This window comes from Lineus longissimus, chromosome 12, assembly GCF_910592395.1.
Source record: "Lineus longissimus chromosome 12, tnLinLong1.2, whole genome shotgun sequence".
Classification (NCBI taxonomy): domain Eukaryota; kingdom Metazoa; phylum Nemertea; class Pilidiophora; order Heteronemertea; family Lineidae; genus Lineus; species Lineus longissimus.
In genome coordinates this window covers 8224936-8240878 of record NC_088319.1, presented here as the reverse complement: position 1 = coordinate 8240878, position 15943 = coordinate 8224936, and the positions used below count along the sequence as shown (strand labels likewise).

Sequence of the window (15943 nt, the reverse complement as noted above, 5' to 3'; positions counted from 1 at the left end):
ATGTCGAGTCGCACTCTGTACACTTGGCACAGCTGTGATGGTGATGGCGATTTGTGAAAATCAACATCAACAGGAATGGACATCACAACCATTTAAAGGACAGCTTCCCATTGGAAATTTGCTTTTGGCTGCAGGTAGGCTACATACGTATGCTGCATGATTCTTAAAACATTAGTCGGGTCAATATACGAAAAAACATGGAACAAATTGCAACAAATGATTTTTTCGATGTTTTCTATGCTATTGAGATATGGAGAATAAAAAATCAAAAATAGGACCACCGGAAATACCAAAAAAAGGGTAAATTCATAAATCCTGAAAGAAAGCCAAACCAGTATTATGATTTCTCATTAAATTGTTTCAGGAATTCTATATTCTGGTTCAAGTCCAGTAAGAGGACTCAATATCCTGAAAAACATTGGTGTGGCAGTGATAAGCCGAAGGACATTCTACACTGTACAAGGCCTCTACCTCATACCATCAGTGTTCGCAGTCTGGCAAAGGAAGCAAGACAGTATGTTTAAGGAGCGAAAGAGGAAACAACTGTCCTTGTCTGGAGATGCGAGGTGTTGCTCGCCAGGCCACACTGCCAAATATGGGAGCTACAGTTTGATGGATGAGTCAGCCGGTAAGGTGCTGGATGTAAGCCTTGTACAGGTACGTTAGTAATAGTGCATTGCAATGTCAACATGACAAACCTTGCCCTTGTGTCAAGTTTAACGAAGTTCTGGAACAAATCAGAAGTCAATATTCCATCAAAATGGATTGCTGACTTCCCTAATGAAATTGATTGTTCACTGTCAGTGTTAACTTTACACTTCACTTACAATTTTATAGTGCCATTCATCCTCATGCAGATAGCTTCCCCACATTGATCAGATCCTTCTCTTTATCCCAATAGTTATTACCAGCAATAGGTTTAAAAACATGAATAACATGGTTTATTGGTTACTTATTTTTCAGTCAAATGAAGTGAAAAATTCTTACTGGATGGAACTCGAGGGTTTGAAACGTAGCATGGCACTACTTGTTGCCGAGAGGAAATTGGCAATTGCAGAGATGGTCACAGATCGGCATTCACAAATCAAAAAGTATCTGAGAGACAAATGGCCTGGAGTACAACACTGGTTTGATTGCTGGCATATCGCGAAAGGTGTGTTATTGCTAATTTTAACATAAACAAGGCAAAAAAACAACTCGTCCGTCAAGTATCTTTGCCTCTTTCAATTTAGCCAATGAAAGACATTGTAGGCACTGGTCAAAAGTCAAGTGGGTTTCTCATAAATTGGAACATAATGTTTCATTCTAAATTCATTACACATGATATATACATATACATGTATTTCAGGTGTAAAAAAGAAAATGGACAATATTGCCAAGAAGTACAAACTTTGCAGGATACTCGCAAAATGGTCCCAATCAGTGTCCAACCATATCTTCTGGTGTGCTGCCTCAAGTAATGGGAATGGTGACTTGGTTGAAGCAAAGTGGCTCTCCATTCTAAACCATGTTGCCGACGTACACGATGGGCATGGGGATTTGTACCCAAAATGTCTTCATGGTCCTCTAGAAGACAGAGAATGGATCAAGAAAGGTTCGTTTAAAGTTACGTTTTAAAAGGAACTTGCAAATGCCATAAAGCCCATGCTATGAATGCAATTTGTCTTGAGAATTTTTGTTGAATTATTTCAAACCAGCACCAGCATGACTGACAAGTAAGGAGTGCCCTCAATCAAAAGAAAAACAGCTAGTCATTTGGCCCTGTTAATTCTTTGTTCCTTATTACTTAAACCAGTATTACTCTTTCAGGTAGCAAGGCCCACAAGGAACTTACGCTGATTCTCACTCAAAAGATATTGCTCAAGGACATCAGAAAGGTTTCACCAGGAGTACAGACTTCATCTCTTGAGTCGTATCACAAAATTGTTGGTTATTTCGCTCCCAAATCCCGCCATTTCTTCTATGAGCCAATGAAAGCAAGGTATGATAGACTACAATATATTCTCAGGGGTCATTACTAAATCACGAAAAAAATTTCATGCAATGCTTTGAGTGAGTGCTATCAAAGCCCACTTTTCCTTATTCGTGATGCAACTGAACTTTGTTCTTGCACTCTACTTGGACTATAAGGCGTGAGGCGAGTAAAACATTGATTGAAAGCATTGACCAGTCATGCCAGTATTACAAATTCTCTTTACAGGTTACTGCTCGCCACACTCCACTTTAATGAAAATTCAAATCGGAAACAGCGTATGGGACAAGATGAACAGCCGCAGTGGTCGATTTCATACCCCAAGGAGAGAGGAGGAGCTGCAGTAGCAAAAGAGGTCAAAATTGAATCAACATATGGTAGGTATAACGGCCAGCATCGTTACTTTAGTGCTAGCACTGCAAGAAACAAGAAGAAACAAGATTACTTGTATTAATACTTCCCTTTATATTTTCAGACTATGTACAGCTAATTCTGGAGGACCTGCTGAAGCGGAGAGATGACCTGCCATCTTACAAATTGGCAAGAGATGCAAAGGACAAGTACCAAGTGACTCATCCTATTCCAGGTCCAGTGTGCTCAAAGTACGACAAGCAGGACAAGATGAAAGTTGTAGAAGAAACAAAAACGAGGTTTAACAAACTGTAGAGTTCATTCATAGCACCATCAGAGTTTACTATCACAGATCAATTGAACGGTCACACCAAATCAATTGAACGTAGGATACTTGAATCCTGTGTACCCGTCATTGTCCGGAGCAGGCCAAGCAGCACGTATCTTGTCCCGAGCACAAACAGGGAGCGGCAAACGGTTCCTTCTCCCCAACCTCTTCCAAACCCAACGGACAAGGTTCCTATAGGCCACGTATCGATATAACCTGAAATTGTTGGGAAGAAAACAATGTTTGTACATTTAATTGACAGTTATTTTAAAATTTATTGAAAACTTGTAATATTATTACTAAATACATGTAGATACATTTTGTTATATCTATTTTCTATATTTCTAGTCTTCAAAGGGAGAAAAAAATCTCATTTCTGAATTGATATTGCCTTTTCTTGTCTTCAATTATACAGCGATGGAGGTGGTCATCATTACTTACTTGTGAATGGGCTGGTCATCGCCTATTTGTCCCTGCTCTTCGATGTAGTGATACATCGACATTTCCAGCACCCATTTTTCAAGACAGGTGCTGGAAAAACCTGGGTGTTGCGTGATGCACTCTACTTTCAGCTCATCCTTCTTGGCCTGGACTGGTGAATAGTCTGAGCAGCACAAGGATTCCCTCCCCTTCTCTTGTGGAGTGCAGACACCACAATGACACCTACAAATACAAGTATAATATAAATGTTATTGTTATACAGCAGTGATGATATTTCGATAGCCATTGCCATCAATGAATCAGGGCCTAGGCCAAGGGTAGGCCAAATTTGAGTGAGAGGCAGGCCCCTGGAGCTCAGCTCAGTAAGATTTAGCATTGTTTCAATCAATCAATTAATGTAGTATTGTCGAAGGCTTTCGCCTTAAGTTGTTACGGTGAGAATAAACTGTTGTCTTTGCGCGGGTGTAGTATTTCACTATTTGGTGTGGTAATGCTCCGCAATGGAAGAGTCTCAGTACAATAATAATCCAAATTATTAGGCCTAGAGTTCACTCCATTCGAGTAGGCCTACTACCAAACCCTGAGGCTTAGTATTCTGATCCGAGATCCTACTTACTTTAAAATAACCATGTGGAATGAACTCACTCAACTCAAGATACGTTGTGGTTTCGACATATTCGAGGTGAAAAACGCCAATTGTTTACTGACAACACTCGATCCGTGAACGATGGAGCCCTATGTAGAGATGTACATGAATACATGCACATGATGACATGGCTCATATCAGCATAGGCCCCCTATAATGTCCAGCTGATGCCGCGCCTATACACATGGCATGCACAGTGCACTGCCACTGCACTTGGAACTCACCAATTGATATTTCCTATGCAATCAAGTCGCTCATCCACCATCTCCCCATCATCACCTTCGCCCGATTCAGAACAAGAATCTGAATCGTCTCTCGCACTCTCCACTAATGGCTCGTACATGTAGGGTTGAATCACACCATTGCCTTCATCAACAACCAAATCGTCATCAAACAAATCTCCCGCACAATCTTCGCTCGCCATGCTTGCAGCCGCCATTTTTACTTGTGCAGTGGTCAATGATCGTGGATTTGACAGCACTAGTGACGTCACCAATGTGAACCTAGCGGCGAATAGCGTAACTACACATCTGGCGGTCTTTTCAAAAGCGCCTTCAAAAACGAGCTCGCAGAGGACTGAACAAATAGCACTTATTTCACAAAAAAATCACTATTTTTTTAATTCCTTCCGGTTTATTATGTTTTTTAAGATAGCATATAATGAAAATTCACCACAAATACAGGTTAAATAGCTCAGCATTTGACCTTTAAGTAAGTGGTCAAAGAGACGAATGCATATCATAGGATTAAAATCATGACTTGAAATATTAGATCTTAGTTTAAACAAGGCCTTCCAAGCCTTATTAGCTAATGTTTGTTTTGCCTGTGAAAAAGACCCTGATGCATTCATAATGATGTCAAGATAACAATAATTTTGTACATATTCAAGTAACGTACCATTCAAGTGAAAGCTATCAATACACTTATGCCCATTTCCACTGAATTTTATAACTTGCGTTTTTTTCGTATTTATTTGCAAATGCCAACGTTTGCAGTATAAACCCAATTGTTTGATTGAATTCTGAAGGCAAGCTGCTGAAAGAGATAACAATACAAGATCATCAGCATACAAAAGGGCACCTGATATCAGACGCGTCCAAAAAGGAGTGTTGTTATCAACTGGAATAGTATCGGGCAAATCATTCGTAAACAGATTAAAAAGAAGAGGGCTCATTATTTCACCTTGTTTTGAAACATGTTTTGAAACATGTAATGATTCAATGGTATCATTATCAACTTTAATGCAGGCTGAGCTGTTTTCACACACACACTAATTTGGCTCATATTGAGATGAGGTAGACACTTAATTTCGCCATGATAGCTGTTGGTACTGTGCCATAGTGAATAGAATCATACAAGGTATAAAAAGAATATATCAACATCAGATATTCTGTGGGTTCTCAATGTGATCCTTATTTCTGTCACTAAATTTGTGGTTTCCGTCGATTTTCTCCTTGAAATCTATCACTTCAGGTCTTATCATTGTTCATAGCCTAGCTGAATTTGTATGCAGTTTTATCTCTCATCAGATTTATATCGTAAAACTTGCTGGTTTTTTGAGAAAAGATGTTTTTGTGGTCATTTGTCCATTTATTTCGTGGATATTTTGGGTGATATCTGTTTACTCGATAATGGCCTTTAAAATCAAATAAAAGGTTTTTAAGGTATTTGATATGAATTGATATTATTATTTGTCGAGTGGGATTGTCGTTGGACGTTGATTGCTGAAGAGTTATGCGGGAATGAGAAAATATGTCCACAGTGTCGAGAGTATATTGACTTCAGGAATTAGAACCTTTCCCTTTGGGAATGCCGAATTGTAAAATAGAACGTGATTGACAAACCTGGTGTTTTTTTGCCAAAATTCAGGTGTGCATGTTTTATATGTTTATTGCAATTTATTTCTTATTTTTGAGGAAAATTTTGACGTGTTCTTATAGAGTATTGCGTCATTGATTTTCGTATGAATACTTCCATGAGTGCATACTGACTTGTGAACTTGAAGGTCTGGGTTATGATATTATTCAATACTTTGATAACATTACTAACATACATTTGGTTCTGTCAAACAGTGACAACTCATATCGATATGACTACCCTCAAGGATTTAGCCGAGTTAGGGGCCAAGTTAGGCTACACAGGAAAGAATCTTGAAGCATTCATTATGGAATCACAGGCGGCTGAGAGAGCCTGGAGAGCTGAAGAGAAGGACAGGAGAGATGAGGAATAGCAGGAGAAGGCAGAGGAGCAGGTGCGACTGAAACTGGAATGGAAGTACAACAGGAGGAGAGAGAAGCAAAGGAAACAGAGAGAGTAAGGGACCACCAGCGCGAACTAGAGCTGTTAGAGGTAAACACAAAGATGAAGTCAGCAGTATCCGAACCGAGAGGACCCAAGCCACCAAAACTGCCATATTTTAATGACGTTCAAGATGATATGGATGCCTCATCCTAACGTTTTGAAAGGTATGCTTTGTCACAGAAGAGGGGTACCACCGAGTGGGCGGTGAACCTTAGTGCTCTGTTAAAGAGAGCTCTAAAGGTACACACGAGACTTCCAAGTGCGGATGCGCCGAGTATGAAAAACTTAAGAAAGGAGTTGTTAAAATGCGGTATTCGGAAACAGGAAGCCAGAGTTGGGTGAAACGTTTGTGCAATTTTCTGCGAGACTGACCAATTATTTGGACAAATGGTTGACCTTGTTAAAGACAACAAAATCGTATACAGCTTTGATTCACCTATTGGTCCGGGACCTATTGCTGGCCTGCTCCGGCTACGAATTAAGGCTATTCCTGAAGTAAGGACACCAAAGTCAGTTGCAGATATTGCCCAACTTGCAGGCCAGTTTCGAGAAGCACGAGGGGGAAACATCGTGAATGTCTCCTACAAACCACCCCAGAAGGCTACACCCAATAGTGAGGTGTGTAGTGATAGGGCTAGCAGACTAACTCGCAATGTTTGCCCCCACTCCATGGGCACCAGTGTCCACAGGCTGTCACTAAACTGGTTTTGAAGTTATGTGGTGTAAAGGAAAGATGGCCTCTTGCTGGCCATATTGAATTTCGGAGCGCGACCAAAATCGATAGGGAATCTCCCCCAATCCACCCTATTAAACCATAGAATTGAGAGATCAATCAGGATACCCGTTCTTGAGTTATAATCCGGAATGGGAAATCCAAGATGGCCTATAGGTGGCCATATCGAATTTCGGAGCGCAACCAAAAGCGATAGGGACCCTTGTCCCATCCACCCCAATTCACCATAAAAAATTACAGATCAATCTGGCCACCGGTTCTTGAGTTATAGTCCGGAATAGATTGCGGCGGACGCGGACACAGAACCAGCTGAAAACATAATGCCCCACCTCAACTTCGTTGAGCTGGGGCATAATGATGATGATGATAATGAAATGCCTTTTGCATATTGGCGATTACGCGGTATGAAATCCAAATGTGGAGAAAGGTCTTTGGTCTTCAACCACCACTATGGCGGGGGCATAATTAGTGAGATGGAGCAACTCTGGGGGGAAACAAGATGGGGGAAACAAAATATCTCGCAGACTGCTTGGAAGTTTACAAACCCTCACGCTCCCTGCGGTCAAGTACAATGGGTCTGTGTAAGGAAATCCGCACAAACCGGGTGATAGGCTCCTCTGCATTCGCAGTGGCGGGACCAAAGCTATGGAATGAGCTTCCAAATAGTGTTCGTGGCCAGAGTACCCTGGGTCGTTTTAAAACTGCACTAAAAACTCATATTTTTAAGAAATTCTTTTGAATCCTTTGCACGTTTTCTTTAGTAATGACTTTTATTCTATCATGTATTAATGTTATGTTTTATTATAAATTGTAAAGCGCTTAGAAGTTTTAACAACGTTAAGCGCTATAAAAATGTTTTTAATAAAAATAATTATAAAAAGATGTAAGGAGACCAGAAGGGACTTCAAATACTGCCTGAATACCAATGGCGAACAAGATTTGTCGTATGTGTCATAGAAAGGGCCATATAGCCAGGTATTGTAAAACCAAGGTGTCTGCATTTTGTCCAAAAACTACAGAAGTGGGAAGAGGGGAGGGGACAGGTGTCCCAGGTGCCATTGTGACCCGTCACAGCAAAATTAGGCACATGTCGCACAAAAGATGTGCCTAAATGACACCAGGAGATAATGGAAGAAATTGATGAGCTCATATTTCACAAACGGCAGACAATAAACAGTTCGTCTCAACCTGCCAAGCTCAGAGCGACATGCGCCTGGTTTTGCTGTGACGGGTCACAATTGGTATTTGTTGTGTGTCCACTGGCATGACTTCTACTAGCCTGTTGATGGCCTGTGAGGTAAAGACAGACTGACGGTGCCATTGGCCAAGGTATATCAGTACCCCTATTTGCCAGAGTGAAGCTACAGCAATGGTAATGGACTACCTGGTGTATGACGTGATCGTTGGGAACATCGAGGGATGGTTTTTGATGCAAAAATCGACGAAGAGAGTGGTAATCCTGTTGTATTCAAGGCGGCACAGGTTGATGACCCGTCACTGAAGATATTCCATCTGCAAGCACGAGATGGTGTGGTTAAGGCCACCAACTTGGGCAAGGTTGAGAAGAGATGAAGTACAAGGCTGGATTACTCTATCTGCAATTTCATTCCCCCACAGTTCCAAATGAAAAATTGTTTCCCCAGCTCGTGGTCCCTAAGGAGTATATGGAGATAGTCATGAGATTTTCAGATGAGTCCATTCTGGCTGGTCACATGGGGAGCAGGAAGACTTGTCACAGGCTATTGAGCCACTTCTTTTGGCCTGGTGTTCACGGCGATGTGGCTAGGTTTGTTCAATCATGTGGTATCTGTCAGCGAACTACGACCAAGGGGAAAACCGGCAAAGTGCCCCTGGGGAGCAAGCCCATTATTGATACACCATCTGAGAGAGTTGCAATAAAATTGGTTGACCCTATATTTCCTCCAACTGGCGGCAGCATTGAAAAGGATTGATTCGGTGACGGCAGCAGAAGCCCTTCTTGATATGTTAAGCAGAGTCTGCATCCCACCAGAGATATTGACTGATTTAGGGACGCAGTTCACATCTGATCTGATCACTAGTTGGTGGCTTTTTCCGACTTATTAACGGTTTCTCTAACTTTTTCCTGACTTCTCCGACTTTGTCTAAAAGGTCAGATTTCCATAAACCTGTGAAAAAAACTAGGTCTTCTCAAACTGTAAATAAGTTGGAAAAAGCCTCCCACTAGTGGATGGTCGTCTGTTGTCCTTCTCCAGGTTGAACAGTACCCTGTACCAACCGATTTGCAATGGTCTCATGGAGAAATTTAATGGTACACTCAGACAGATGATATGTAGGATGTGTGCAGAGAGACCAAAGGACTGGGACCGCAATCTAAATGCAGTCTTATTTGTGTATCAGGAAGCTCCTCAGGTGACGCTGGGATTTGTACCATTTGAACTACTGTGTGGTAGATCCGTGCGAGGCCCTATGGCGATACTCAAGGAGTTTTCGACCAAGGAAGAAGTCGACCCAAATATCAAAACCACCCACCAGTATGTTCTTTATGTGAAAGACGTAAGGAGACTTGTAACTGGGCAATTGACGAAATCAGCAGGGAAGTACAAGGCGTACTACGATCGCAAGGCGAAACTTAGAAGGATGAAAGTCGGTGACAAAGTCCTTGTGCTTCTTTCAACCAAATCTCATAAGCTGTTGATGCAGTGGAAGGGCCCATTTGTTGTCACGGAAGTAGTTGGGAGTATGGAGTACCGCCTCAGCCCCTAGGTGGGGCCCCAGAAGAAAAAGTAACAGCAAGAACTTTTCCAGTGTTGCCATCTTTGCTGCCACTGGGAACTACTGAGTAGTTCAACTACTCAACAGAAGACCTGAAGAAGGCAACTGCTGAGGTTGTTGAAAACTTCGTCTAAAGCAAAGGTAAAAACCCTTTTTGGATTTATCACAAAATTAACTTTCAATCAAACGTATTATCAGAGATCCGATGAAGACTTAAGGATGCAAACAACTTCATCGATGACACTATTCTTGGGACTGTACACTGGGTGGACCATCTGGGAACCATGCGTGGCTTTTTGACAAGATTCCGCGATGGGCATCTGACTGCGAAACCTTCAAATGTTTCATCGAGTTAGAGCGCCTAGACTGTTTCGGACATGAAGTCGGTGGTAATGTGCAGCAGCCGAATATGGACAAGATCAAAGCGATCAGGGAAGCTCCAGTACCAGCTACGAAGCAAGAGGTGAGGGCCTTCCTCAGGTTGATTGGGTTTTACCGCAAGTTCATCCCAACTTCGCAGAGATTGCGCTACCATTGACTCACCTCACGAAAAAAATGGTTGCCAACAAGAATCCTGTTGGGAGATGTACAAGACAGGGCTTTCGCCAATTTAAAGACCATAATCTTGATCAGTCCAATTCTTCGACATCCTGATATGGATAAAAAGGTTTGTCATCAGGACTGATGCATCCGACCGAGCGTCAGGCGCAATCCTGCATCAGGAAGATGGAGGAGTGTTGTGGCCAGTAGCGTACACCAGCAAGAAGTTGCTGCCAAGGGAGATTAACAACTCAACGATTCAAAAGAGTGTTACCCAAATGTATCGTGAATCTCCAAGTTCCAGAGGTACCTTTACGGTGGAGAGTTCACCCTTGAGACCGACCATCAACCACTGCAGTTCCTGCTACAGAAGTGTGCGTCGAACTCGAGACTGATGAGGTGGTCATTGCTGTTACAGCCATACCAATTCACCGTGAGATATAACAAGGCTGTGGACATTGTGGGAGCGGATTGCTTGAATAGAATTTACTGAGCTTGAGCACTTGAAGATGGTATAGTAGGAGATGTAGACATGATATTAATATTGATTTTAGTCACAAAATGAAACGGCCAGGGGCCATTGTGCTCACCGTATAGATTTCTGGTGCTTTGGAATTCATCCTGGTTAACAAACATTGTACATGTATAGTATATAGGTCAAACCAAAGTCTGTATGACATCTGACGTATCGTTGCTTGGAGTAAGTATCATAAGAATATCATCAAAAACAAGTCACTAATAAGCGAGATATTGCAGTTTTTCCCTTTTGAGCTCACCACAGGAGAGCTTATACGATACCGTGGCGTCCGTCTTCTGTTAGCGGAGCACGTTTTGTCACTGCTAGGGCTAGATGGCTAAAACTTGGTGTGATGGTAGCTTTGGGCAATATGCCCAGACCTATTTTTCTTTTTCGCAATATGACCTACTTTCTGCCCTCCAGGCTGCCATCTTGGAAAATTTGTTTTTTGCCTTTTTGAAGCTAATGGTTGTACGTAGAGTGACGAAATTGTTATGGTGGGTGTATCTAATAAGGTTAAATGACATATCACCCAGGTTTTTGATTTGACCTACTTTTCAAGGTCACAGAGGTCAAAGTTCACAAAATCACCGATAGGTGGCACGTTTTGTTTCTATTTGAGCTAGAAGGTTCTAAACTTGTGAGGACATGTATATCTAGGGACCCTCTATCCTTCCCCAAATATTTGGCTCACTCGGACCTCAAATATGGCCACTAGGCGGCCATCTCGAAAATTAAACAAAGTTGGATTGCAACCAAATTTCACGTAGTTGTATATCTATGTACTCTCTACAACATCCCAGATTTTCAGTCAAAGCCATTTACCAATATGGCCACTAGGTGGCCATCTTGAAAATTAAACAAAGTCCTATTACCCTGAAACTAATGATTGGATTGTAACCAAACTTCATGTGATTATGTATCTATGTACTCTTATCAATATCTCTAATTTTCAGTCAAACTCCATGACAAATATGGCCACCAGGTCGCCATCCAACAAAGTCCTAGTACTCCTAAATTGTTAAACATATGTCAACCAATATCCATGTGACATAGACACTCTTCAATAACCCTGAAATTCAGTCTACTTGTATGATATGTGATGTATCCTGACTAGGATAGCCTACCATCAAAATTTTATCAAAAACGAGTCACTCATAAGAGAGATATTACACTTTTTAGGTTTCCATTTATGGCCCCCTGGTGGCCAAGTCAAGAATCAGATCCGACCGAAATTCATTGTCAGAGGTTACATGACAAGGGAGTCATGTGTACCATATTTCAAGTTCATAGCTTTAGCGGTTAAGAAACGTGCCATAGTTACACCCAAACAGCCAATTTACACCATTTGACCTCTGTGACTTTGAAAATATAGTCAAATCAAAAACCCATACGATATTTGATGTATCCTTGCTAGGAGTACCTACCATAATAATTTCATCGAAAAGAAGTTACTAATTAGCAAGATATTGCACTTTTTACCTTTTTCAGTTTTAGCCCCCTGGTGGCCAAGTGAAGAATCAGGTCAGAAATTTGGTGTCTGCGGTTATATGCGGTGTCTGCGCTTTAGCGGTTAAGAAACGTGCCATAGTTTACACTCAAACGGACAAATTACACCATTTGACCTCTGTGACCATGAAAACTAGGTCAAATCAAAAACCCATATGATATGTGATGAATCCTTGCTAGGAGTACCTACCACAAAAATTTTATTGAAAATGGGTCACTCATAAGAGAGATATCACACTTTTTAGGTTTCCACTTCTGGCTGACTGGTGGCCAAGTTAGGAATCAGATCGAACTGAAATTCATTGTCAGAGGTCGCCTGACCTGAGGGGCCCTGTGTACAAAGTTTCAAGTTCATAGCCCTAGCGGTTAACAAACGTGCTGCTGTTTTTGAAATAGGATACGAAGACGGACACTGCGGTATTGTATAGACTCACCTAGACGGTGAGCCAAAAAGGTACTGTTCGGGAGAAGATCACTTGACAACAACTCACAAACTCCTACTGACCACTAGATCACCAGCTAACTGGTTGCTGTGTCACCCATCTTTAAAATACATTGTAGCATCCTGTTAAGTCTTGCTGTATCGATGATTCAGGGCAATTCACCCAAATATATACTCCAATATTTCATATCCAACCATATCGTTATCAGCTTTTGAGGTTCAAAAGAACATTTGGTAGCAGAGCATTGTTTCATTTCGAATGCCGATAAAAGCCATTATTCATAATAATTGAAATGTCCTGGGGTCATTTTGGTCACCTGGGAATCATTTAGTTGCGGATGAAATGACTTTTAGATTTGACAAATGTGGCACTGTCAATGACACTTTTAGAGTTTGACCTCTGTGAAATTGATAAACTAGGTTACAACTGACATAAATTGGGTCAACTCCTACAGATCCCCAATAGGTGTCTCCATTTAAAATTTGAAGAATCTCAGACAAATAGTAGTGAAACATATCAACTTCAGTAGAATTTTAGAGTTTCTGACCTCGGAAACTAGGCCTAGGTCAAAATATTATACGCCCTATGTCAATCTTGATCATATCGATCAATGATGCACCTTTGAGGATTACACAGAGAAGGTTTCTTGATATAACTGACATTGAGTTCTATGACCTGACCTACTTACACTTGTAAAGTAGGTCACATTGACCCGAGTTTTTGTTAATATGTACAGATGCCCAATAGGTGTGTTCATAAGATATTGACAAAGTAAGGTTTTCAAAGATGGCCACCTGGAGCCCAGAAAGTAGGTCAAATGGCGATGATTTTTTTGTCTCAAGTCATGTTGTCATGAGACATCCTGACACCAAGTTTCAACTTTTTAGACTCAATAATGAGCAAACGTGTCCCTATTGTTGACGGATGACGGACGTTCGGACGACGGACAAGACTGGACGAGCTAAAAATGTATCAAAGGTGTACCCATTTCACCTACCCCCATTCCGCCTACCCCATTTCGCCTACACCCATTTTGCCTATTCACCATTTCGCCTACACCCACTTCACCTACACCCATTTCGCCTATTACCCATTTCGCCTACCCCCATTCCGCCTACCCCCATTTCGCCTACACCCATTTTGCCTATTCACCATTTTGCCTACACCCACTTCGCCTATTCACCATTTTGCCTACTCACCATTTTGCCTACTCACCATTTCGCCTTCTCACCATTACGCCTACTCACCATTTCGCCTACTAAAAAGGAAAAGAGTGGTGTGCGCTGGACATTTGAACAATTTTACGAATTGTTGATCTTGGTTTTTTTCCTTCATATTATAGCATATTTCCCAGTTAAACTTTACCATACTTTATCATTCCAACCCGGCCTCTTGAGACAAGACCACCATTGATTTTTTAAGCCTTTTTGCAGTTAAATTGTCACAGTTTGACCGCCTCGCATCAAATAATGCTTCGGGTTGTGAATCTGAAATTTGGATATGACATTCCAGACAGTCAGGCGAGTAAATGGTGAAATTTGAAAATGGCTTTACAAATGGTCATTACAGGGTCGTGATCAAGAAAGAAAACAAATTAAGTATGATCTCTCTCAAGTTTATTATTTGGTCCAATGCTCAAACAGTCTACACACAGGTCCGTCCTGGACACAATATCTTGTTCATATCAGCTTCGACGTAACCCATGCTCTTTGCGGTTACATTTATAAAACTTCAATTTATAAGACTAGCATATACCCAAGGCGCGGGCTGTTCGAGGTATAAAAATCGGATTGTGTGGGTGCTGGTATGTTGTGGGTTTGGTGTAAATGTAGGCGAAATGGGTGTAGGCGAAATGGGGGTACACCCATTGGAGTGCTACCAATCAATCAATATCATTTCAAGGACCCAAAAGAACAAGGCTTTGTAAGTATGGCAATTATTGCTTTACTAGCATTGTACCCGTAGCGCAGGCAGGTTCAAATGGGCTATACCTTGGATAGATTGAATTGCAATGAAAATCTAATGTCGGCCTCCAAATGGCTCGAACCAATTGCACTATCACTACTAAGGTCTCGGGCAAGGCACTTACTCGACAGGCAAGCTAGAAGTTCAGCACCGTGAGCAGCTCCTTGATAAGGCCATGCCAAGTTCAGAGTGCCTCTTCAGATACATCAAGTATTGAAAGCTGTGGTGAGCACATAAACAGACCATGGTAGGCCTAACCTTAATCATTTGAAAATCCCTTCATAATCAAGGGCTAGCTCTGGCTAACACAGCACCCATAGACAATAGACCACCAATTTGACCCCAGCTCCTTACTGCAGGAAAACCAAAGTCAAGCAACCAAAAGTACCAAAAATACATTTTTGTTTACATTTGAACTGGACACATACGTTTGTTTACAATTTCTTTCCTCGCGAAATCTCGAAGATCAGGTGACCTGCAATCGTGGATTGAAAATAACATTAACCTTAGTTCAGCAGGTCGACAGGTACAGGCTGTTCCAATCATCCCCCTACAGCCAGCTGTTCAACAGGTAATGTTGGCCACCCCACAGGGAGTGAAGGTAATTGATTAAGCCCCTGCATAACTAAACAGCAATGACTCGGCTTCTGTGAGTGGTAAGGAGAATTGACAGTGTCCGATTAAAAATCCCTCATTACTGCTCCGCTGAAGTAAATTTCCGAGAATAAACATAACGTTGCATCAGGATAACATATCACCTGCAAACGTGCAAAATTTCGAGACAGAACACTACCCCCAAATGGCACTTTAGCGAGCCGCCTTATAGTATTATGATATAGATATTTATAAAATAACACCTGGGTCATCACAGGTCTAAGTAGTAGCAAAGGAGGAGAAGGGTCAGTGTGATTGCTTAGATATCAGAACATGCTTTACACCTATAAAGAAAACAGTTCTTGGAAGCATAGGAAACTACACAAACAATTTACCAAATGTCCAGGTGCACATACTCAGACAACGATGAAAGCACTGGTATTATTTCTCCTTCTTTCCAAGCAACTCAATTATTCCTGCTTTGAAACATTTTAAATTTACTCAAGTGTCCTATTTCAGGTTGCACTTTAGCAAAGGGCTCAATCTGGTTGGCCGGCTACGGGTTAATGACCGAATCTACAACGTCATAAAGAGGAGGTAATTCAGCTTTTTGTTGTGATAACCTTCGACCAGTGATCAATGCAGAGGGCCTCGTTTGACGGAAACATCATCAGCTGTACATGTTTGGATGCACCAGGCACCAGTCTTGAAAAGACACGAGACACTGTTAAGGACGATGAATGACTATCCTTTGGAACGTTTGGCTATCCCGTGCAAAGTCACCTTCAAACATTTGCCAGTGTACATTCTCTTTTGATTGAGACTGCACATCAAAAACAAGCCTTTTTC

The 15943-nt window shown here is 41.6% G+C and overlaps 2 protein-coding genes across 2 annotated transcripts in view; both read right to left on the bottom strand.

The window, feature by feature from the left end:
• LOC135496801 (protein-S-isoprenylcysteine O-methyltransferase-like) overlaps window positions 1-15943 on the bottom strand; it is a 55422-nt gene that overhangs the window by 20762 nt on the left and 18717 nt on the right. The window lies entirely within an intron of this gene.
• Window positions 2699-4192, bottom strand: LOC135496802 (P2X purinoceptor 7-like). The gene is made up of 3 exons (XM_064786319.1): window positions 3963-4192; window positions 3093-3314; window positions 2699-2867 (listed from the first exon to the last, which is right to left on the bottom strand). Exons 1-3 carry the CDS (start codon window positions 4175-4177, stop codon window positions 2699-2701), a joined length of 606 nt encoding a protein of 201 aa, XP_064642389.1. The 5' UTR covers window positions 4178-4192.

Coding starts and splice junctions, on each gene's coding strand:
- LOC135496802 (XM_064786319.1), bottom strand. CDS start 4,177: ATGGCGGCTGCAAGCATGGCGAGCGAAGATTGTGCGGGAGATTTGTTT. Junction 3,315..3,962: donor TGCATAGGAAATATCAATTG/GTGAGTTCCAAG, acceptor TTGTATTTGTAG/GTGTCATTGTGGTGTCTGCA. Junction 2,868..3,092: donor GATGACCAGCCCATTCACAA/GTAAGTAATGAT, acceptor CAACAATTTCAG/GTTATATCGATACGTGGCCT.